Source organism: Polyergus mexicanus, unplaced genomic scaffold (genome assembly GCF_030449975.1).
Source record: "Polyergus mexicanus isolate NDT 795.1 unplaced genomic scaffold, iyPolMexi1.0 SCAF_10, whole genome shotgun sequence".
NCBI classification, from domain to species: domain Eukaryota; kingdom Metazoa; phylum Arthropoda; class Insecta; order Hymenoptera; family Formicidae; genus Polyergus; species Polyergus mexicanus.
The window spans coordinates 8,451,536-8,473,517 of NW_027223330.1; the positions used below are offsets into that span (position 1 = coordinate 8,451,536).

Consider the following 21,982-nt stretch of genomic DNA (forward strand, 5'->3'; position numbering starts at 1 on the left):
ATATTCAAGCGTTCGATGTGAAAGTATATATATATGTACACACATATGCCTGCAAGTTTCTTTTTTTTTCGCTCTATATTATTTTTGGGATAAACAAACGACTCGAGAGCTGCTCTGAAATTAGTCTGATGCAAAAACGCAAAAGGGACGATGAAGAATAATTAGCGAAATTTGTGAATTGCCGAAGTAGTGAAGAGATTACTATTGGATTAGACACAGGCTTTTGTTGGCTTACAATTAGATGAAAAGCTCAACTGATGTATTATACAATATAATAGCGAGTATATCGTATCATACAAGGCTCGAAGAGAATCGCGAGAAATCCAATGTTGAATCTTACTCATAATTCCTAAGAGAGCGTAATTTAGTCTGATATAAACGAGACATGAAAACAAAAATAAATTTGAAGTAAAAACCGAGTGAAGAATAATGGATAAGTTGATAAATAATTGTATAATATTACTAAGTGCTAACGTATGTATATATATATATATATATATACATACGTTATATATATATATATATGAATTGTAACTTTGAGAGAATGCAATAAATTTTCATTCAATAATGAAATAATGCGGAAAGTAAATTTATTTCCACATTTTTTGACACATGTAAAAAAAAGTGTTGATCAAATCTCACGAAACATCAGCTCGATATATTATATATATATATGTCAATAACCTATGCCCATAGAATTTTCCCTTCTCTTCATCTGCTGTCCGCCTACGCAAACGCGAGCGCAGAGGATCCGCGAGAGGAAACGCGCGAAAGAGGGGAGAGCTAGTCGAGAGTAAGTGAGTGGTTTGCTTGATGGTGGCAAGGGCGAGGGAGGAAGAACAGAGGGCTGTTGAATCGGAAAGAAAAATACAGTCACAAATCAAACAGAAAACACATTCTTTTTATATCTATTTTGCGTAAATATTTGTTCTGAAAATATACATTCGTTTCCTTTCTTCTATCTCCAGTACTATCGGCTTCTCTTTTTCATTCTGAATATGTACTGAATATGTACGACTATGTCTATGTATATACGAACACACATATATTGATGTGTATTTTATCGTTCGAATGATATTTTCTCAAAAGATTATTAATTTTTTACTTTCATTATTTGTACGAAATTCAAACTATGCCAACAAAATACATGCTTGGATGGTTGGATTTGCGATGTAGCGTGATAATCATCAATAAAATACTTGCTCTAACTTTAGAGCTTCGACAAATAAAAGTGAAAATAATCTGATTCGGAATGAAATCTCAAAAAAATGGAACAAAAATGATAAAGGAATAATGGAAGAGGCTGAGAATGTTTCTCTTTCCAACCAGTCGGCTTTTCTTCGACTGAAAAATGTGTAATACGAGCTTGTAGTTTGCTCATACCCTCGCGAGGTACCTCAATCTCATCCCCTATAATTCTCCCATTCCCTAGTACTTCTCCCTTCCATGTACATTCCAGTTTCGCTTGGATGGCCAAACAGACATATTGAAAATGCACGTAGACAATACTAAGTCGCTTTTATTCACGTCCTTGCAAATATTATATGATATCAGGCCAGAAACATTTTCAAATTTCGAGAATTCTGGAATCAAGTTCGCAATATGATTTAATATCGCGCATTTGCCATTAGTGTCGTAATTAACATGATCCTTTTATATCATGCATGCTACTAAATTTCAATTACGAATTTTGTTCTATACACATTTATTGTTATATCATTATCGTAATTTTCCTTGATTATATACAACTTGATTATTTGTACTTCTAAATATATTGCTCATATCTTAATATATATATTTCTACAGTATTTAAAATATAATTCCTTCTTACCACTTTTTTTAAGCCGCCGATTTATATGGCAGATACAACGACGAGGCTAAAGTCCATACATCTTCATTCGTCCATTTATGTAAAAGATTATAGATTTGCAATTGTGTGTGATCCGCATTACTTATGTTGTTATAATTATGGTTAACTTCATTTTTGCCAACTTCTTCGATTTTTCCGATTAATAGTTTTCGTAAGTGCGGTTGCATAAATATTAATTTGTTTATCCTTTTATCAGGGTCAGCTTCCACAATATACACTACTAAATTATATCTAAGAAAAACATAATTCAATTTTTATCTATCGCAAATATTGCATAGTTATTGAATAAGATTGCTTTATATTAATTAAATCTTTTTGATTATTACTTATCAATCATTTCCTTGACGAATTCTTCTAGATCAGCCGATTGTTTCTCTTTGAAGTAAACCACTTGTAACTTATTATTGAAATGCGACTGATTTTTACATATATGAGCAAGATGAAGAACGACACTTGATTCTATACTGCCATCAATATGTATTGAAACATGATCAAAACTCTGATACAATTGTCTAAGCACAATGGAAAAAAATTGGTGTTAAATATAATATTATAGTGTACTTAAAAGATATCAAATGTATATATAGTTTTCTTTACCTAAGCTTCTCGAGCGACTGCTCGTAAATTGATCGACGTAAACAACTTTGAAGAAATTTATTATATTTGGTAATACAATCTATATGTGGCGTTCGATCAAAATTTACAAAAATATCTGTAGAATTTAGCTTGTAGAATCTTTCTTTTGCTTTTTGGGTATCGCTTTCATTGTCACTCTCTATAGTCACGAACGTTTTAAAATATCTATAATATATCTTATATTTGTACTTCATTAATATCCCAAAAGAAAAATGGTTCATTACAAGTTTTGTCAGAAATATATAACCTTAAATCTACATAAAAAATATTATGATTTCATATGATATACATATCTATATTTTTCAAATCCTAAAACTTTTTTTATTTCTAAAATTAAATAATGTATATTTAATATTAATATAAAAATATTAATAATATTAATATAAAAATAAAAAAATGAATGGCGATAAGGCTTCAGTTATTTTTGTTTTGTTATAAATTAATAGTATTACTAGTAACATTAAGAAATGTATAAATTGTATTGAAATATTTATTTTATTTACAGCAACAAAAGCATGATTTAGACATTTTCTGTCCTTCAATAACTACTTAAACAAGACTGTACTAAGAGTATTTTTTATTAGATAGTATCGAAATAAAAAAAATTATTTTTATATTTCCTAAGATTCTATATCTTCTGTATTTACCAAAATATAGAAATAAATGAAATAGATTCCACATATTTAAGAAAAAACGGTATTTTTGGACTTATTTAGGGCCTTATCACCATTTATTGTGTAAACCTTATATTTATAATATAATTTTCTATTCTGCATTACCTGCAATTGTTCACAGGATAAGAACCAAAAGTAACATTGGGAAATTCTTTTACTACAGCTGATAAAACATTTACAAATACTTCTTCCCTAACATTAATAAACAGTTCTTCTTTTATAAATCTTCTATTTGTTGATAGCAGTTCCTGAAATAAAGTTTTGTATAAAAATATAAATAAATTAAGAAAAGAATTTTCAATAGTTTCATTAAAATATTTACCTGATACAAGCTTTGGAAAGATTTCTCAAAAAATACAGGTGAGCCAGGAAAAACATATACATTTTCTAATACAATATATGGATAAGTATTCGACTTGTCGCTGCTTGGATTTGAACCAAACTTTAGAGATGCTTTCCGAGGAATTCGAGCCATTTTATAAGCAAGAGATGAAGGATCGTTAATCCCAAATTGATATTTTATTATATCCATTAATCTGGGATGATAATGTAATGTATCATTGAAAGCTTTAGCAAGACCTATAAATTATAATATATTAAAATATTTGTATATAATTATCATATTTGTTTAAACATAATCACCTTCATATGTAACATCATCATGTGTTGGTCCAATTCCACCAGATGTTATAACATAGGTATATTCGTTGAAAGCATCTCTAATCTCTTTTGAGATTTCTTCGACATTATCACCTATAACAGAGATCTACAAAAAACAGATTGTTCATATTATAAAATAAATATTATGAAAAATAAATTTTCTTCTATATTACATTTACAAAATATATCTAGTAATATACAATTGTTGCAAAATATTAAGTTTTTCATCGCTTACCTTTTTCATTTTAATACCACATTTATACAATAGATTACACATGTAATAAGAATTTGTATCTTTCACTTGTCCTTTCAATATTTCATCTCCAATAACTAGAAATTTATAATATGTCATCAGAAGAGTTGCTAAAGCGTTAATATTAATGCAACAATGTTAATAATCTTCTTTTGTATATTCACCAATTATTCTTGCTGTAGGATGATTCGCAGTTGTTGCATAAAACTTTGACGACACTTGTGCACACATTATACAATGTTTTATACGAATGTAAAAACAGTGGAAACTTATCATTATAATTTCTTGGTAAATGTCTAGTTTGACTAAACTTCGACTTAAAATTTTAATAAAAATACACTTAATAAATATCTTTTTGCATAAAAATAAAATTTTGAAAAGTATAAATTATCATCTGATAAAATCGTATAAAAAATGTGATAAATAATATGATAAAATATGATATATATAAATTATGTTAAAGAATAATATAAAAAGAATTATTAAGCGTTAAAGATGCTATTACTGAAGGTTAGAAAACCTGTCATATTTATGCACCGAACTCTATACACTATACACACTCTAATTACTGGAATGAGCGATTCCATTGTTTGGCGCTATCGCCACTATTTCGCCGAGAAAAGGTACATTTTCACGAGCCCCTGAAATCGATCGTTTGATGAAAATGTACCTAAAGAAATGCGTTTGGATGATGGCATCTTTTTCTAGTATTACCTGATTGGTCCATGGCATGTCACTTGACATCATTCTCAGTTTATTTAGTTTATGTCGGCTGCGGTCGAGAAGACGCTAGAGATGCTTCGAAGCATTACATTAACCAATTAGAATAAAGAAATCTTTACTCTCTTTGCCCTGATTGGTCAATTAAACGCTTCAAAGCATTTCTAGCGTCTTTTCGACCGCAGCCGTCAACTCTCTTAGAGTTTTCTTTATTTATGGTCATATGTTACTGTGTCATCTCGTTTCAACATTGAATTGAATACTCTTTTCAAAAATATTATCAGAATGATTATCATGTAATTTAAATATATACATTATATATCGATTTTTATAATCGTGAGAACATGTGTATTATAGCACTGTGAAGCAATTATTTTCACTATTTTCCGGGACCAAGATGCCAGAACGAATCGAAATCGGTACGTAAATTTATAATTCTTAATTCTTATCCATCGTTTTATAATTTTATATAATTTTATAACGCGTTTTATAACATTTTATACTCGTATATTATTTATAATTTTATCGTGTAACATAACCTGATAACCGACTCAGAATAATCTTAGAGAGTTTGATAATAATTACAAATAGTATAATTGATTTTTTTAAATCTCCCAGGTGTTATCCCGAATAATTTGAGACATGAAGAAACTATAGTTCAAATAGCAGAATCCCTGGACAACTTGAGTGATGCTGTCTCATATATATTTGATTGTATAGACAAGAGGCTTTCAAAAAATGCACAAAAGTATATAAAAAAAAACTTATCAATTTCTTGACTGCTAATACTAATTATAATAATTATATTAGATATAATTGAATACTAAATGTATAATTAAAACTTTATAACTAAATGCAATTAAATATGATTATTATCTTCATTAAGTGATTGTTATCAAATTTAATTAAATATAATTTAATTGTGACATTTTTATTTAAATAATGACAATATTTTTAACAAAGTAAACAAATTTATTTTTGCAGATTAACTAGCATTAAAGAAAGAGCAAGGAAATTGGAAGACAGATTGCACTATTTGCAGACTAATTTAAATTTGAAGGCAGTAAAAATGTATTCTGCTGCTAAGTATCCAGCTAATCATACTTATAAGGAGTATCAAATGACTATACCTCCGCAGCGCAAACATGCGCCTATTATACCAAACGCTTATAAATGTTCTGTGCCTATAAAAGATATTCCCGAAGCGTATTTATCTTCTAATTGTAAGACAGAGGACGGTCAGTATGCTGCGAATGTCAATCTCCAAGAGAAGCTCCAATTTTATCACGTACGATCAAAGGCCAGCAAAAAAGATAACCCTGAAAATAATGAGGAGCCATTGCCACCACAATTATCTTCAGTTAGCGCCCTCCTACTATTTGATAGCATGGATAGTCCCTACGAAAAAACATCCACGAGATCATCGCGTCAATCTACTGACAAGCAGCAAATTGAAGATGCACCAGATTCAATTGTACAACCATGGCTGTCGTCGGATATGGATGCATCTTCCAGTTATTTATATACTCCAACTCTTGGAGAGGTCAGATTTTTTATATAATACATTAATTTACACGTACTTAACAACAATTTCTGTGAATTTTAAACTACTTGTGTATATCGCTTTTTTTAAATTTACAATTTTTAAATTTATTTTTATAAAAATTTTTATACATTTCAGGTTCCTCAGATAAATGTACCCCTAACACTCCCGGATTTACCGGGTATTGTGGATGATGAGAAATTTGTGCTCGATTTTAATTCTCAAAGCCCTATCGCGCCGTCATCTGCAGTCACGACGCCTACCGTTCGCTTGGATCTGCCGACACCGATCAGTGACGAAAAAGACTCTGGGCCGAAAATGGATGATAATATTCCACACTTGCCCGTTCTACCTGTATCTACTATCGTGACAACCGCGCTACAGGAATCTGCGCCACCACCTCCTCCACCTCCTACGTTTATCATAAAAGAAAACGATGCTGCGAACAATGAAAAAATTAATTTCCAGCAAATTATGGCACCTCCGCCACCGCCACCACCACCGCCACCACCACCACCACCGCCGCCGCCACCACCACCAGCTACAGATTCGACTGTTTCTGCATCAAACAGCAATGCAGAGAAACAAGAGAAGACAATAAGCTGTCCGTCTGCGAAAGCTACAACGGATGATCGTTCCAATTTGATGGCGGCGATTCGAGACGCTGGCGGGATAGGTAGAGCGAAATTGAGGCCTACTGCACCGGATGCGAAGAAGCACGATCGATGGTCCTCGGCGTCAGTCGGGGGAGATCTGATGGCGGATTTGCACGCAAAATTAGCTCTGAGACGCAAAGGTATCGCCGGTTCCACAATGGGTGCTCTAGAAAGAATGTCCAGTCTGATACCACCGCCTCCAAAACCGAATGAAGCGTCCGCGTCGGACAGAAATTCCGCCACCAGTGAATATGACTCTCAACCTGACACAGATGATTGGGAAGAGTGATTATTACTGTCGTGATAATTAATCGAGCGTCATTCTATTGAACAATTATTTTAACACATGGAACAATTATGTAGACAAATGGCTTAAACTGTCAATATTCGCGTGTAAAGACTCAGGGGAAATTCGATAATAGACTGAAACAGGCGGATGATAGCCACAATACAGGTCTAAATATAGTACTTCCTTTTTTTCATAAATATGAAAATTACTTGTTTTAAAATTTTATTCGATGTGTGGCTGCTGATTATATCTTTCTCTATAATTAATTTAAACACAAGTTTATGTTGAAAAAATCATTGTGATAACATTATAATTCATATACAGAGGCAAAAAGACATTGTATAATGATTATATTTACAAATGAGCAAATTACATATTTTATATAGGGATAAAAGATTTCTTACGAGATTATAAGTGTGTATAACAGAATAGAAAACTTTATTTTGTACATCAACTCATCATTTTTTTTTAGAAACATTTCTTTGATTATTTGTCTATATAATATATATATGTATATATATTGGATTTTTATGTGTTATGTATATATATATATATATTGTGCGATCTTCCTTGGAGAAAAGTCTTGTACATAAAACATTACAGAATTACTCCATCACAATATCGATTGTACATTTTCTTATATACAATATAGTGTATATCAATATACAAATGTAACTAACTATGTATATATATGTATATATATACTGTTACATTAATAAAATTTTATATATTCAAACCATATGTATGTGTGTGTGTGTATATAATATACATGATGCATTTATAATACCAATATAAAGGTTGCACATATATATAATTGATTATTGAGCAGTCTTTCCATATGTCTTAGGAATTATTATCACAATTCCTGATACATGTAATATATGTTTAAAATTTGATATATATATATATTTGTGTGAATAGATATATATTTAAAACTTTATAAAACTTAATGTCCACAAGATTATACTATACAAGTATATTCCCTGATATCATACTTTCATTTGTTTATATTTAATTCTTTTATCCTGCGCAAAGACTACATTATATTATTTCCTAGTTTTCACACTCTATATATGTATATAACTTGTTCTTGAGATTTATTTTGAGTTTTCTGCGAGGCAGGAAGAAATAAATTGTGTAAACTTCATCTGTGATAAAATTAATCGTTTTACAACCGCTTAGTGTATGAATCATAGCGTTTGGCAATCAATATCAAGAGAAACAAGATGTCTTCATTTAGTTACGTCATGCGCGGCTTAAATTATAAATTTGGCGCGAGCCAGTTCAAAAATTTCATGCAAACTTCAAAGCCCATGAAACAAGCTGCATTTGCAGGAAAAGCTCGCAGCATAACTGGTACAACACCTTTGTAAAGCGCTATTGGTCCCTCGTTTTTCATCAGTTTGACAAATACTGCACGTATTCCGTTCTTGTACATACCTTCTGGGGCTGCAATATAATATGTGATATATAATGCTGCAAGTTTTATACGGAATCTTTATATAAATTATTATATAAATATCTCATTTTTATATCAATTGATTCTCTTGAAAACCCCAATGTAAAATTGAAAAAAAATATCCTTGTCATTATTATATTAAGTATATATATACCAGTTTGTAGGCGACTTTTCAAGATATCAGGTGGCATCCCCACCAACCAGTTTGCAATGCCTGCAAAACCACCAGCTATTATGGTGGCTGGTAAACTGAGTTTCCCTCCCTCAGGAGTAAAATATTCTTTTAGATATTCATATGTCATAAAATACATTCCGCTGGCCGGGATATCTGAAACAAATATATGGAGGCAGAGTATAAATTAGTAATCGCTCGAGTATTCTTACTCCAGAGGATGAAGATGGCACGTAAATATTATGCTCGCAATTAATAATAGCGAGTAGAGAGCGTGTGGGCTGACAGATAGAAAGCATCCTGTTTGATAGGAAGCATCGAGGCACATTGATAACACAGTTAACAAAATCCAGTTTCCTTCAGACCAGCGTGCTGTTACTGGTTTCTACGTATTGTGCTTCGTTTCAAAATCAAAATTCGTAAAGTGAGACAACATGACATTCGTTCTCTTATTTCTCGTCGTCTTATCTTTGGTATATACAAATTTTGATACTTTGATGTGCTTATGTTAGATATTATTGCTTTGCTACTAATCCAACTTTACTTTCTATATGTATTATTACTTCACATAAATATATTACAGCATTTAATATAAAACATCAATATATCATATAAAACAAATATTTATCTCAGATTAAATATTATAAGATAATATATAAGATAAATTATAAGATGATCAAAATAAATTTCGAAGATATGTCCCATAATAAAATATTAAATTGTTTAATCTCTAAATTATATTACACTTAGGATCAGGGTATAGGACAAATTATCGATATCGGTGGTGTATGGGAGATAAGATGCCCGCAAGAATGTACTTGCGAGATCCAAAAATTCTCTGATCTACCTCTACATCAATGGGCTGATACTAATAGAGATAGAGATCAGGTACAAACGAATCGAATAGATATCAGTGTTCATAATTATTGGTTTTCATAATTTAATGCGTTTATGTTCAACAGAATGTATCTTCCGACGATGTCGATTTTAATATGAATGATGAGCATTCTATGACCCATGAATTATTAAAAATAGCAACGTGCGTAATTGTTGAAAACCCTGACGAACTTTTGGCTAAACTTCCTTCAGATATACAGGTCATATAGTATATATATATATATAATATCGTATATGATTTTATATATTTATACATATATATTTATATTAATTTCTTTTGGCCTTCTAGGTTCTAACGTTACTTGAATCGGGCAATGGAGACACCGACATTCTTCTACAAGCTACTACATTCCAGCGCTTCACTGAGTTGATATCGTTAGACGTTCAAGGGATAGATTATAGCGATCCTTCTATGAGGGAAGCGAATAATTACAGAAAAAAAGGTGGCATTCGTCTCTCATCCGATGCTATGTATCCTCTAGGACCTATCTTGTTGTATTTAAATTTGGAACGAGTTAAATTGTCAAACTTAAATCTGCCAAATAAGAACAAAGCGAATTTGGTGATCAAGCCGATGAGCTCTCAGGAATCCGAAGCAATTGACGACAATCGAGCGATCGTAAGCAATGTCAGTCAGCACAAAGGGCATAGACTCATTTTTCTAAGTCAACAGAATAGCGACGACAAGGAGATATTGCCATACGATCTATATAAACAAGAATTGGAGGGCTATAGGGAAAATGTCGAACTGTTCGCTGCGCTTGGCGCGTTAACGCATCTAAGAGTGTACGATTGCGCCCTAAAAGACATATCCTGGCATATGTTCGATGGCCTCAATAGTCTTCTTTATCTCTCGTTGGAGAAAAATAGTTTAAAGTTCATACCGGAATTTTGTTTCTACGGTACGCCGAACTTGAGATCGCTATCACTGGCAAGCAATGAATTATTGACACTGAAGAGCGTAGACTTGGCAGGGTTGCTTATGCTGGAACATCTGGACCTGCGACAAAATAATTTGACATTCTTGTCGGAATTATCATTTCCGCCTTTTCCGACGCTAAAAAGTGCTGATTTTACAGAGAATCCTCTGGATTCCATTTTTCCAAGGTAATATTCTACGCAATTATATCTCGACGATTGGATCTAAAGAAAATAATGTATATTTATATCTGTTTCAGTACTTTCGAGATTATGAATACGACAATAAAACTATATCTCGGAGGTGTGACCTCAAAATTAAAACTGCAAAAAAATTCATTACTCGGTCTACGTAGAGCTGAGATATTACATTTATACAATTTGGACATACCTATGTTAGAACGCTTTATACTACAAGGATTGCCGGCGTTGACGCATCTCAAAATGAAAGGAAATGTAACGAGTATTGATTTCGATGCGTTTGTCGATCTCGCCAATCTGATGGATTTGGATCTAAGTTATTGTCATATTCGGAGAATTTCCATGGATGCCTTCTATGGTTTAGAAAAAGTTAGAAGAATCGACCTATCGAAAAACGATCTTGAATCCATACCGCCTGGTTTATTCGTTACTCAACAACAGAAGGAGTTAAGAGAAATTATACTTACAGGGAACAAATTAACTTCACTACCTTTGGACTTTTTTAAAAGTCTTAGATTGCCGAGTAAACAAATACAAAATATAAGATTGGACGAGAATCCTTGGGATTGTACATGCATCATGATTAATTGGAATCCTCATTTAGTAACTATCATTTTATCTGATTTGATTCCAATCGTTTATACTTGATAATTCATTGTTAATAAAGACAAAATGCGAATTGCGCAGGTAAACAGAAATAAGGAGACAGCACCGCGATGTTCGACGCCGAAGCGATTGCAGAATTGGGGAGTTTTTCATGCATTGCGCAAAGGTGGTTTACAATGTAGAAACCCGAGAAAACGATACCTTCAAAAGTATATAAAGACGAGAGAAGACTTCGAAGAGAATAACAATATCAGTTAGCCAATTTCTAATTTTTTGCAAATTGTGTGTATATGTTGAAAAACGCAGAATTTAAAAATATATGATAAATTTTTGTAATATATCAATTTCTAAAAATATATTTTATCCTTCTTTTTGGAATAAATAATAGCGCGTATGTAATAAGTTTGCTTCTTACCAATATAAATTTGTGATATATAAAACGAATATAAAATTTTTTTAAATATGAAAATATTTGATAAATAATAGTACAAATTTGTGCGTGTAAGAATTAATAATAAGAGATTGCAAATTATACCTCTTAACAGTGTAGCACAAGTGCCTTTGTAAATACTTCTAATGCCCCCTTCTCGATACAGTTGCTTCGCACAATCCAGCGGTCCGCTATACTTTGGTTTCGCATCTGCGTGTTGTATTTGCAACAGACATTTGATACGTTCGCCTGGGGCCATTATAACAGTCGTAAATATACCACTAAAAGCGCCGGCGTAAAATAATTGCAATGTCGTGAGTTTTTCATCCGGGAAAGTCTGTTGCAGCTTCTTCCCGACACTGTATCCGAAGAAACTTATTGCAAATATCGGAGCAACGCCAGATAATGGTGCACCCATACCTAAATATAAAAGAAATACAAATTTATCATTTTTTTTCTTGTAAGAGTATACAAGTTTTTGTTAAACTCTACTAAAACATGTAAAAGTATATGAACTATTCTTGTGTAATTATGAAAGAATTTTATAAGAACATTGACACTATATATTTATATAAAATATAAAACTATTCCACAGTTATTTCAAAGCGCTGTATAATTTTTACATAATATAAAATACATAGAAAATATCTTTGATGTTTCAAAAAAACATAATGTAACAATTTTTGTATACTATACGGCGTAAAGATAAATACCCTTGTATAAACCACGTATTCCTTCTTTGGTAATTGTTTTCTTAGCACAATCCCATGTACCTGAGTAGAGAGGCAATTCGTTAGGTCCTGGTACTGGCATTGTCTGAAGACGTACCTGTTGTACAATAATTTCTTTTTTAGAATCTGTGCAAGATGCATGTTGTCATGTATTTAATTAGACTATAAACAAAAGAAATGAAAGATAAAGATAAATTCAATTCTATTCAAGTGTGCAATGAAACTTGATTCCTCATCAAATATGCTAATATAAATATATATAACCTCACCTTTATGGTGTCCAGAGGATGCCCAGCCACGACGGTGCATATTCCGCCAAATCCACCGCTTAAGAAATATTTAATAGGACTAACACTGTCGGACATGATTACTGTATTACAACTGATTTGGAATACCAAATATCAAACAAATAATAATTCTAAAACTCATTCGACAAGTCAGGGGTCAAAGTACACCAATCAAAAGTCAATTGGCTCTCAATTAATCTTTGACATATCAGGATCCATTAATCTTGATTTACTCGTGATTTTTTCACGGTGTTTTACACAATTTAATATATACATCCATATTTATATTGCGATGGCATTTTAACATCCTCGGCAACATTTCGCACGAGAGTAATACTAGATCATACTAGATTACATTGAATTATATACATCTATTCAAATCAGCAAACACGGTCTTTTAATACAAACATGGCGATGATCAGCTCTGCAAGTGTAGCGTCTCTAGTCGCACATTTTTCGTACCTATAGTACCAGTGACAGCTGGCGACACGTTGGCCACTTTTATATATATATGCAAATGTGAACATTACGGTTCTTGATTCTTGATATGATGAATAAATTTGTTAACGTCTATAATTATTATTGACGTACGACACGTCGACGAATATATGCCGTCGAGCCGGTTTTACGTTATCCCAATTTGTTTCTTCCGACAAGAGGTATCGTGTATTTCATTTATTTATCTTTTGAAATTGTCAGTTGAAAACAGGACGAGTTCCGAATTACGCAGCGATTAAATTATGATTCGTGTACTGTTGAAATAAAACATGCATCGTTGAAAGAATTTTTGAGAAATATTGTATATTAAATTCTGTTGATAATAAAGAAAGATCTCTATTAATAATCGTGCGTTTAAGTTTTTAGATTTTAGATATATAACTTGCGAAAGATGAGGATTGTACAGTTTAGAAGAAATCGCTTGTTCCATATACTCATTGGTAGTACACTGGTGTTATTACTTTTATACATTCTCCTTAATTTATCCCCAGACAATCATATGAACGATATAAAAGAATGGGCACAGGGTCTTAGACAGAAACAGGTAAATTCTTCGATACATTCGCCTATTTTTAATGAATACATAGTTTACTCAAAATAAATATACATCAAAGATTACTATTGATTTTCAAATACTTTTTTAATATTTTTTTCTTATATTATACAGGTACCAGTATTTGTAGAAGGTTTAGGAAATTATGAGCTACGCGATGTACCAGTTAGAACTGGTCCTGGGGAAAATGGTAAACCACATATTTTAAGAGACGATCAACTAAATGATGTTCAGCAATCAGAATCCGATTATGGCATGAACATGGTATGTTCTGATGAAATCTCGTTATCGAGAGCAATCCCAGATACTAGGCCAGCAGAGTAAGCCCTTTTTCTTATGTCTAATTATATTAGATCCTGCATTTATATTTTTATATCTTTTCTTATATGATGCAGATGTAAGCATTGGAATTATCCAGAGGAATTACCACGCACCAGTGTTATTATAGTTTTCCATAACGAGGGTTGGTCTGTTCTATTACGAACTATTCATAGTGTTATAGACCGCACTCCATCAAAATTTTTGGAGGAGGTCCTTCTTGTTGACGATTTCTCTGATAAAGGTACGAGCTTAACATAAGATATAATAAGATCTGAGAAATCTGTGTTTGACAATTGGTACAAGCAATAAAGCGATATAATCTTTTGCAGAAAATTTAAAGAGTGACTTAGATTCTTACATTGAGCAGTGGGGAGGAAAAGTTAGATTACTCAGAAACTATGAGAGACAAGGTTTAATACGAACGCGATCTCGAGGAGCGCGTGAAGCCAAGGGTGAAGTAATAGTATTTTTAGATGCTCATTGTGAAGTCAATGTCAATTGGTTGCCGCCACTTTTAGCACCAATTTCTGAAAATAGGTAAAATCACAATCATAAGTAATAAATGATTCAGTATCATATAGTTTGAGGAAAATTGATAGAAAGCATTTTCGAATAACATTTGTATATCTTGAAAAAATGTAATATGATTAAATGAATAGCTTATCAATGGAATTCTTCATAGGAAGTTTTCTGTCAACAAATACGAGTTTTTCTTCTAAAAATATACTTTTCTTCTTTTTTAGGAATGTAATGACAGTTCCTGTGATAGATGGCATTGATCATAAAACTTTCGAGTATCGGCCTGTGTATCAGGAAGGCCACTTGTACAGAGGAATTTTTGAATGGGGCATGTTATACAAAGAGAATGAATTGCCCAGACGGGAAGCCAAGGCGCGTGCACACGACAGTATGCCATATAGGTACAATTTTTATTTCAAAAGCTTCGTATATAATTTCATTATTGTAGTACAATGTTTTTCATCTAGTTTTATTTCGTTTATACGACTTACAGATCACCTACACACGCTGGTGGCTTATTCGCGATAAATCGACAATACTTTTTATCACTGGGTGGGTACGATGAGGGATTGCTCGTCTGGGGAGGAGAAAACTTCGAATTGTCATTCAAGATATGGCAATGCGGCGGGAGTATTTTGTGGGTACCGTGTTCACATGTCGGACATGTTTACCGAGGATTTATGCCTTATACGTTTGGTAAACTTGCTCAAAAGAAGAAAGGACCATTGATAACTATCGTGAGTAGTTTATATTATCATGACACATGTACTATTTCTTTCTGAGATAGAAATCATTGCAAAATGAATTCTTTTACAGAATTATAAAAGAGTTATAGAAACCTGGTTCGATGAGAAACACAAAGAATTCTTTTATACCCGAGAACCATTGGCTCGATTGCTCGATCACGGCGATATATCCGAGCAGTTGGCCTTCAAAGAACGAAAAAAATGTAAGAACTTCCAGTGGTACATGGATAATGTGGCGTATGATGTGTTGGATAAATTTCCAGAATTGCCACCAAATATCCATTGGGGAGAGGTGCGTTGTTGGCCGAACGCGTATTTAAATGGTTATCAACAAATCAAATACATAAACTTCTGTATTAAACAATGATAATATCTTCTTAGTTGCGAAATGTGGCAACTGGATCGTGTTTGGATACTATGGGTCATGCACCACCAAGTCTTATGGCTACTTCCCACTGTCATGGTTTTGGAAACAATCAGGTAATCTACGAAAATATCATATTTTTACTTACTTAGATATATAAGTTAGACAACTTTTTATTTTACATTTATGATTTTTTTAAATTACCTATTTGTCATTAGCTTATAAGGTTGAATGCAAAAGGTCAATTGGGTATCGGTGAAAGATGCGTTGAAGCAGACGGTCAAGGTATAAAGTACGCATTTTGTCGTCTAGGAACCGCGGACGGTCCATGGCAGTATGATGAAGTAAGTTTATTATCTTTTAGCAACAGAAATTTTTCAAATCAATACATCTTTACAAAGTTTTATACCTTATATTTTATCAACGTATATTAATTTCTATTTGTAGAAAACAAAAACTCTGTTACATAGAGTACATAAAAAGTGTATGGCACTTCATCCCCAAACTCAACAATTATCTCTAATGCCGTGCGATATAAATAATACTTACCAACAATGGAATTTTCATCAAATCCATCCAAGATGGTAATATAGAAGAGAGAAAATTATAAAATCTGTTTTGCTTATCAAAATTTGTACATTGTTCGATAAGTTGCACACAGATTTTTGCAGAGAGAGTATACAATCTATTTTTAGTAATATATAATGCAGGATGGTTTGGCATATGTTTGCAACACTAATTCATTATACATATATTAACCAGTGATATACACAAATAAATAATTATAGTTTTCAATATTGACATACACATCGAACAAGAATAATATCTAAGAACAATTTAAACTTTTATATCTACATTATATTATCACAAGATGTGTGTGTGAAAGAGTCTACAAATAAATATTTATATTATAAAGTGCAGAAAAGGGTAAATCTAACAAATTTATGAATTTTAACTTTGAAATCTTTTTTTTTTTTTTTTTAATTAATCAAGCCTACGATCTAAATATTTAATTTATTTCTACAAATTTTATTTAGATTTTATCTATGTCATTTCTTCTTTCTTACTGAGTGATAAACAGCTCTAACACAAAAAATTAGTATTTAATAACATTCATATATATATGAAGAGATGTATATGAAAAAAATATTTCGACACATAGTTTGCTCATTGTCACTGCCAATATTTGTTCCTATAACATTTTTTTTTCTATAAAATTGATTCATTAAAACTTCTAAAATGTTTAACATTTCAATAATTTCTTGAATTTTGGAAATATTGGTAATGTTACGATATTTTTTCTTTTTACATGCTGTTCAAAAGATAAGGAATCTTACATTATTATATATATATGTGTGTGACGTGTAGAGAAATGCATAATTATTTTAAATGAATTATAAAATTAATTAATGAATATTATATCCATATATGAATTTTATGTGAGAATGTGTATAAAAATTTATATATAAAAGAGATACATTTTCTAGAAGATTAAAATATTTATTAGATATACATAGTATCTCCATATGACATTTTTATTTTTATACCAGTGGTCGAATATTTTTCATGGTGATAAAAAACATATTACATCTTTAATTCTGTACGCATAGGAAAAAATCACAATAATTATTAAAATAAAAGAATTATCGTGAATATTATTGATATAAATAATTAGATGTTATATAACAAATATTTCATTTATGTAATTGTGTAATGGAATTGCATAAATTTTATTTATATATAATGTATTTTGATCAGCAATATTTTTTGTTATTTTATATTGTTTAAAATTTTATAAATGTTTGTTTTAGATAATTAACTCCTTAGATTTTTCCCAATTACACTAGGTGTTTGAAAATTTTATATTTTTTAGATCATATTTCGGCATATTTTAAAGAATGTGTTACTCTTATTTAAATTAAAAAGATTATTTGAACAAAAAAAAAAAAAAAAAATGCCACTGCTATAAAAAAAAAAGGAGTGACCAACATTGCATTGCGGATATCTCTCCACGATATATGCGCTAGATCAAATATGATTATTACATATAAATGTACTTAAAATTCACAATTATTAAAGTAAAATTTTTTATTTTTTTAAGCAATAGACGTGATTGTGCAGCTAATTTATAATTAAAAATAAATGCAGTAATTTCTAATATATATATATATATAAACACATATATATATTTTTATTATATGCTGATATACTTAATATTTAGCTATGTATCTGGCCCCAGGGCCGCCTTGTATGAGATTATATTTCGATTAAATTGTTAAGAGAATCACCTATGTATGTGTTATGTATATATCTTTCTTTCTCCAGTATACAAATATTAAGAATTACGAGATAAGTTTTGTAGGTATTAGGGTTTAACTACCTTTTCCTTTTAATAACAAGTCAGGAAAATTGAAGATGTTTTCTTGAGGCAAAAATTCTCACAAGTACAACATAATGTAACATACTACTTACATCTATACTTTGTTATATATATTAAAATAATAAATTACTAATATCTCGTAAACTTTTTATTGTTTTCAGTATTAACGCGTTTAAAAAATATTACATCATATAAAGCTTTTGTAAAAAGCATATACGAATTTAATTGTTAATGAATAGGCTTTTGTAAAACCAATCAAACGAATGTGATGAACGTGGAAAATCTAAATCTGTAACAAAATCAAGTTGCATATATCGATAACGCGTAAATACATCAAAGTATATGATATATATTGTTATTGTTAATTGTACTTACTATGCTATGTAAATAAAGAATGAATTTTAAATCGCATTTCTTGATTTATTGATTCGTATTGACAATGTCATCGATTTTCAATATACTGCGTACGGTTTCGGAAGCGAGAGTTATCGAACTGGTAGAAACCAACAATGGTTGAATTACATTCTCCTCCAATATGTTGGTAATGGCACCCTTTCGAACGTTAATTCCCGCTGTTATTTCACCCTTTGCATGTCGATTACGAAGTTCAGTTACTGTTGCTATCGGATTCAAACCCGCATTCTCGGCTAACGTCGACGGAATCACCTAAAATTGACAAATTATAAAAAGTTTATCAAATATTGTATAATTATTTCGAATTATTACCTACATCTTCCACAATGTATATAGTTTAATATTTATAGATATAGAACAATATTAAACGATAAATAAGATATAATTCATCTACAAAAGAAATTATGGAATGCACATTTAATACTAACCTCAAGTGCATTTGCATAGGCCTTGATACAGTATGCATCAACCCCGCCTAAAGTCACCGCGTACTCTCCCAACTTTATTGCCAATTCGATTTCTGGTGCACCGCCACCAGCGATCAGTGCTCTTTGTTTCACCAAACATCGGATAACACACAGAGCGTCGTGCAGCGATCTTTCAGCTTCTTCCAAGACTAACTTGTTGCTACCGCGCACGAGAACCGTGACCGTTTTTCCATGGTTTTGAATTCCTGTGACCTATGTATATGTATATTTAAAAAAAATATATAATTAATTATAAAAATAATTTACATATAAGAGATGTAAAACACATATTACAGAAATATAAAAAGAAATATGACATTAACTTTCACAATGTTGCTGTTTCTATCAAATAAATTCACCTTGACAAATTTCGAATTTCCGGTCTGCACTTCCTCACAAAGTTCCGCGTTAACAAGATTTTCAGCCACAAAGTGATCCAGCGACGCAATCGGCCGGCAACCTAGTGTTTTACACACGAAGGGAATGTCCTCGCGTTCTATATCCTTTATTACCATAACTTTGATTTTGTCTAAGAAATGTATCGCGAGATCGCTAATGGCGTCGCGCAAGATCGATTTTTGCACGAGGAGTACATTGCAACCAGTTTTTTTTATCTGTTTGATAATATTCAATATATAAGCACGTTCTTCCTTTAAAACACGATCCATCGCCGCATAGTCAGATACAACTACATTATGATCCATCTAGAAATTCATCAAGAGATTAATTTATCCATTCGTGCAAAGATAAATAAATACGAATTCGCTCATATTATTATATTCACGACACTCACATCAGTTTTTGGTGGTGAAATGCAGAATTGAATTAATCCAATTTTAGCTTTCTCAATACGTTTCGGACCATTAACATTACAAGACTTTTGGGTAAATATCAACCCTTCTATTAATTCAGTATCTTCGACAGTACCTCCTAACTTTTTTATTACTTTAATATCCTATAAAGATAACAAAAAAATGCTGTTGAGTAAAATTCATGTTACATTAGCAATAGAACACATATACAAAGAATTTGTTCTCACATGCAAGTCAACCGACACTTCCTTTCCTTCTTCTGTAACTTTTAATACTGCATCTACAGCGAGTGGTGCAAGGAGGCTAGATTGTTGATGCACAACCTAAAATAATATAATAATAAAAATACTTTAAATTGTTATCTCTGTATGTATATAAAATAATTAAACACTATATTATACAAAGATGATTAAAATTATTACAATTATTATTGTAATCTCACATCAACACTAATTTAGATACCTTGGAATTAAGAGATGTTGCTGCAACCTTTACAAGAGACTCTTTATCTGTTAGGTCAACAGGTATTGACATATGCGTCAGAATTGATACTGCTTTAGATGCTGCCTTCTGAAAAGCATCACTAATCGAAGTGGGATGAATACCTTTCTGCAATAAGCGTTCCGCCGCCTCTAAAAGTGCACCACCTATCACAACAACACTTGTCGTACCATCACCAGCCTCAATATCCTGAGCCTTAGACAACTCAACAAGCTATAAGTACAAAATATATTATACATTATATACATGTTGTTACATTTTATAAAATTTAAAAAATTTATTCTTCTTACCATCTTTGCAGCAGGATGGACTACATTCATCTCTTTCAGGATAGTAGCACCATCATTCGTGATGGTAACTTCTCCATTACTAGCTTGAATCTATCAGCATATTAGGTATCAATTAATATATTACAATAATTTTAAATAAATTTCAAAAAAATGAAATAAATATAAAATTTACCATTTTGTCCATTCCCCTGGGTCCAAGACTTGTGCGTATCGCATCGCTAACAGCTGCAAGAAGAGAAATATATTGATATATAACAATACAAAGGAGAAACGAGAAAGTGACGTAATTTGCTCATTTCGAGTAGCAATAAAGAGACCCTGAGGAGGAGAATACTTTTCATCTTATATCATAGAAAAATATATTTTATTCATGCAGTGACATTTATCCCTGTTCTTAATCAGACTCGATTTATGATATGCAATGTTTCGATATCGCGCACGTGAAGAGACATCGCGACACATTGCTATATAAGGCAATATTTTCCTGACACGCCGGGAAAAAGGACATGGTCGCGGTGAATCGCACGTCGCTCTTACCCTTGGCAGCGTTGATATTGCTGCTGCGAATATCCGTGGGCTTGCTTTTATCCTTATAGGCTTGTCCATGAGCCCCGCGATGATCGCCGTTCTCCACCAGCTTCCTTATCAGATTTTTGGTCATGTTTCTCGTCGATTAAGGATTCTCACGCTAGATATTAAAGGAGAACAACGTTATTGCCTCTCTCGAATGGCGATTTCGGTCGCGTTCGAAAATCTATTCCGATTTTCTCGTCGGATAGACTAGAGCTCGATTCAGTCCAATCAGAAAGATCCAATCTTTCCAATAGGAAAGGAAACGAGATTTCTGATTGGTCAATCAAACCCTATTATATTCCTGTGAGTAGAAATAAGCATATTGATTGGCTGCAAAATAGAAACTTTCTCGAGTCCCTAGAAATTAGCTAATCAATGCGGTTAAAAAGTTTGTCGTACGACAAACGTAATATCGGCCTCAGACTACGCATTGAAAATTGAAGATTAAAAATTAGAATTTGACCAATCAGAATAAAAGGAACTAAAATTACTTTATTCTGATTGGCCAAATTTCAAAGTACTCTGCGTTGATACCACTGCTT

General features: G+C 31.8%; 6 protein-coding genes across 9 annotated transcripts; 3 read left to right on the forward strand and 3 right to left on the reverse strand.

The window, feature by feature from the left end:
* Positions 1–536: 536 nt before the first annotated feature.
* LOC138937392 (FAD synthase) lies at positions 537–4,666 on the reverse strand. Its single transcript, XM_070303619.1, has 9 exons — positions 4,258–4,666; positions 4,076–4,170; positions 3,823–3,946; positions 3,503–3,759; positions 3,286–3,428; positions 2,468–2,671; positions 2,197–2,382; positions 1,832–2,101; positions 537–1,583 (listed from the first exon to the last, which is right to left on the reverse strand). Exons 1-8 carry the CDS (start codon positions 4,367–4,369, stop codon positions 1,840–1,842), a joined length of 1,383 nt encoding a protein of 460 aa, XP_070159720.1. The 5' UTR covers positions 4,370–4,666; the 3' UTR covers positions 537–1,583; positions 1,832–1,839.
* On the forward strand, positions 686–7,890 carry LOC138937391 (WASH complex subunit 1). The gene is made up of 5 exons (XM_070303618.1): positions 686–793; positions 5,171–5,232; positions 5,432–5,561; positions 5,798–6,356; positions 6,495–7,890. Exons 1-5 carry the CDS (start codon positions 687–689, stop codon positions 7,299–7,301), a joined length of 1,665 nt encoding a protein of 554 aa, XP_070159719.1. The 5' UTR covers position 686; the 3' UTR covers positions 7,302–7,890.
* Positions 7,752–13,410, reverse strand: Colt (carnitine/acylcarnitine carrier protein colt, mitochondrial). The gene is made up of 5 exons (XM_070303620.1): positions 12,985–13,410; positions 12,698–12,812; positions 12,090–12,404; positions 8,915–9,088; positions 7,752–8,750 (listed from the first exon to the last, which is right to left on the reverse strand). The coding sequence occupies exons 1-5, from the start codon at positions 13,078–13,080 to the stop codon at positions 8,563–8,565; spliced, it is 888 nt and encodes a 295-aa protein (XP_070159721.1). The 5' UTR covers positions 13,081–13,410; the 3' UTR covers positions 7,752–8,562.
* Positions 9,224–11,862, forward strand: LOC138937389 (carboxypeptidase N subunit 2). The gene is made up of 6 exons (XM_070303611.1): positions 9,224–9,405; positions 9,683–9,820; positions 9,895–10,029; positions 10,119–10,936; positions 11,008–11,551; positions 11,636–11,862. The coding sequence occupies exons 1-6, from the start codon at positions 9,367–9,369 to the stop codon at positions 11,810–11,812; spliced, it is 1,851 nt and encodes a 616-aa protein (XP_070159712.1). The 5' UTR covers positions 9,224–9,366; the 3' UTR covers positions 11,813–11,862.
* Pgant7 (N-acetylgalactosaminyltransferase 7) lies at positions 13,290–17,387 on the forward strand. 4 transcript variants are annotated; one of them, XM_070303616.1, is made up of 12 exons: positions 13,573–13,661; positions 13,860–14,044; positions 14,168–14,373; positions 14,449–14,615; positions 14,704–14,911; positions 15,118–15,294; positions 15,387–15,630; positions 15,710–15,931; positions 16,021–16,119; positions 16,222–16,347; positions 16,451–16,587; positions 17,327–17,387. In XM_070303616.1, coding segments are annotated over exons 2-12 (1,740 nt in total). In that variant the 5' UTR covers positions 13,573–13,661; positions 13,860–13,891; the 3' UTR covers positions 17,328–17,387. The 4 variants fall into 4 exon arrangements, with proteins under 4 accessions (XP_070159718.1, XP_070159717.1, XP_070159715.1 ...); XM_070303617.1 differs by lacking the exon at positions 17,327–17,387 and having other exon boundaries at positions 13,290–13,661; positions 13,874–14,044; positions 16,451–17,306; XM_070303614.1 differs by lacking the exon at positions 17,327–17,387 and having other exon boundaries at positions 16,451–17,306.
* Positions 17,388–18,497: 1,110 nt separating this feature from the next.
* On the reverse strand, positions 18,498–21,601 carry Cct4 (chaperonin containing TCP1 subunit 4). The gene is made up of 10 exons (XM_070303150.1): positions 21,405–21,601; positions 21,040–21,092; positions 20,868–20,957; positions 20,539–20,790; positions 20,304–20,399; positions 20,058–20,219; positions 19,624–19,968; positions 19,226–19,477; positions 18,759–19,049; positions 18,498–18,672 (listed from the first exon to the last, which is right to left on the reverse strand). Exons 1-9 carry the CDS (start codon positions 21,526–21,528, stop codon positions 18,804–18,806), a joined length of 1,620 nt encoding a protein of 539 aa, XP_070159251.1. The 5' UTR covers positions 21,529–21,601; the 3' UTR covers positions 18,498–18,672; positions 18,759–18,803.
* Between the last annotated feature and the right edge of the window lie 381 nt (positions 21,602–21,982).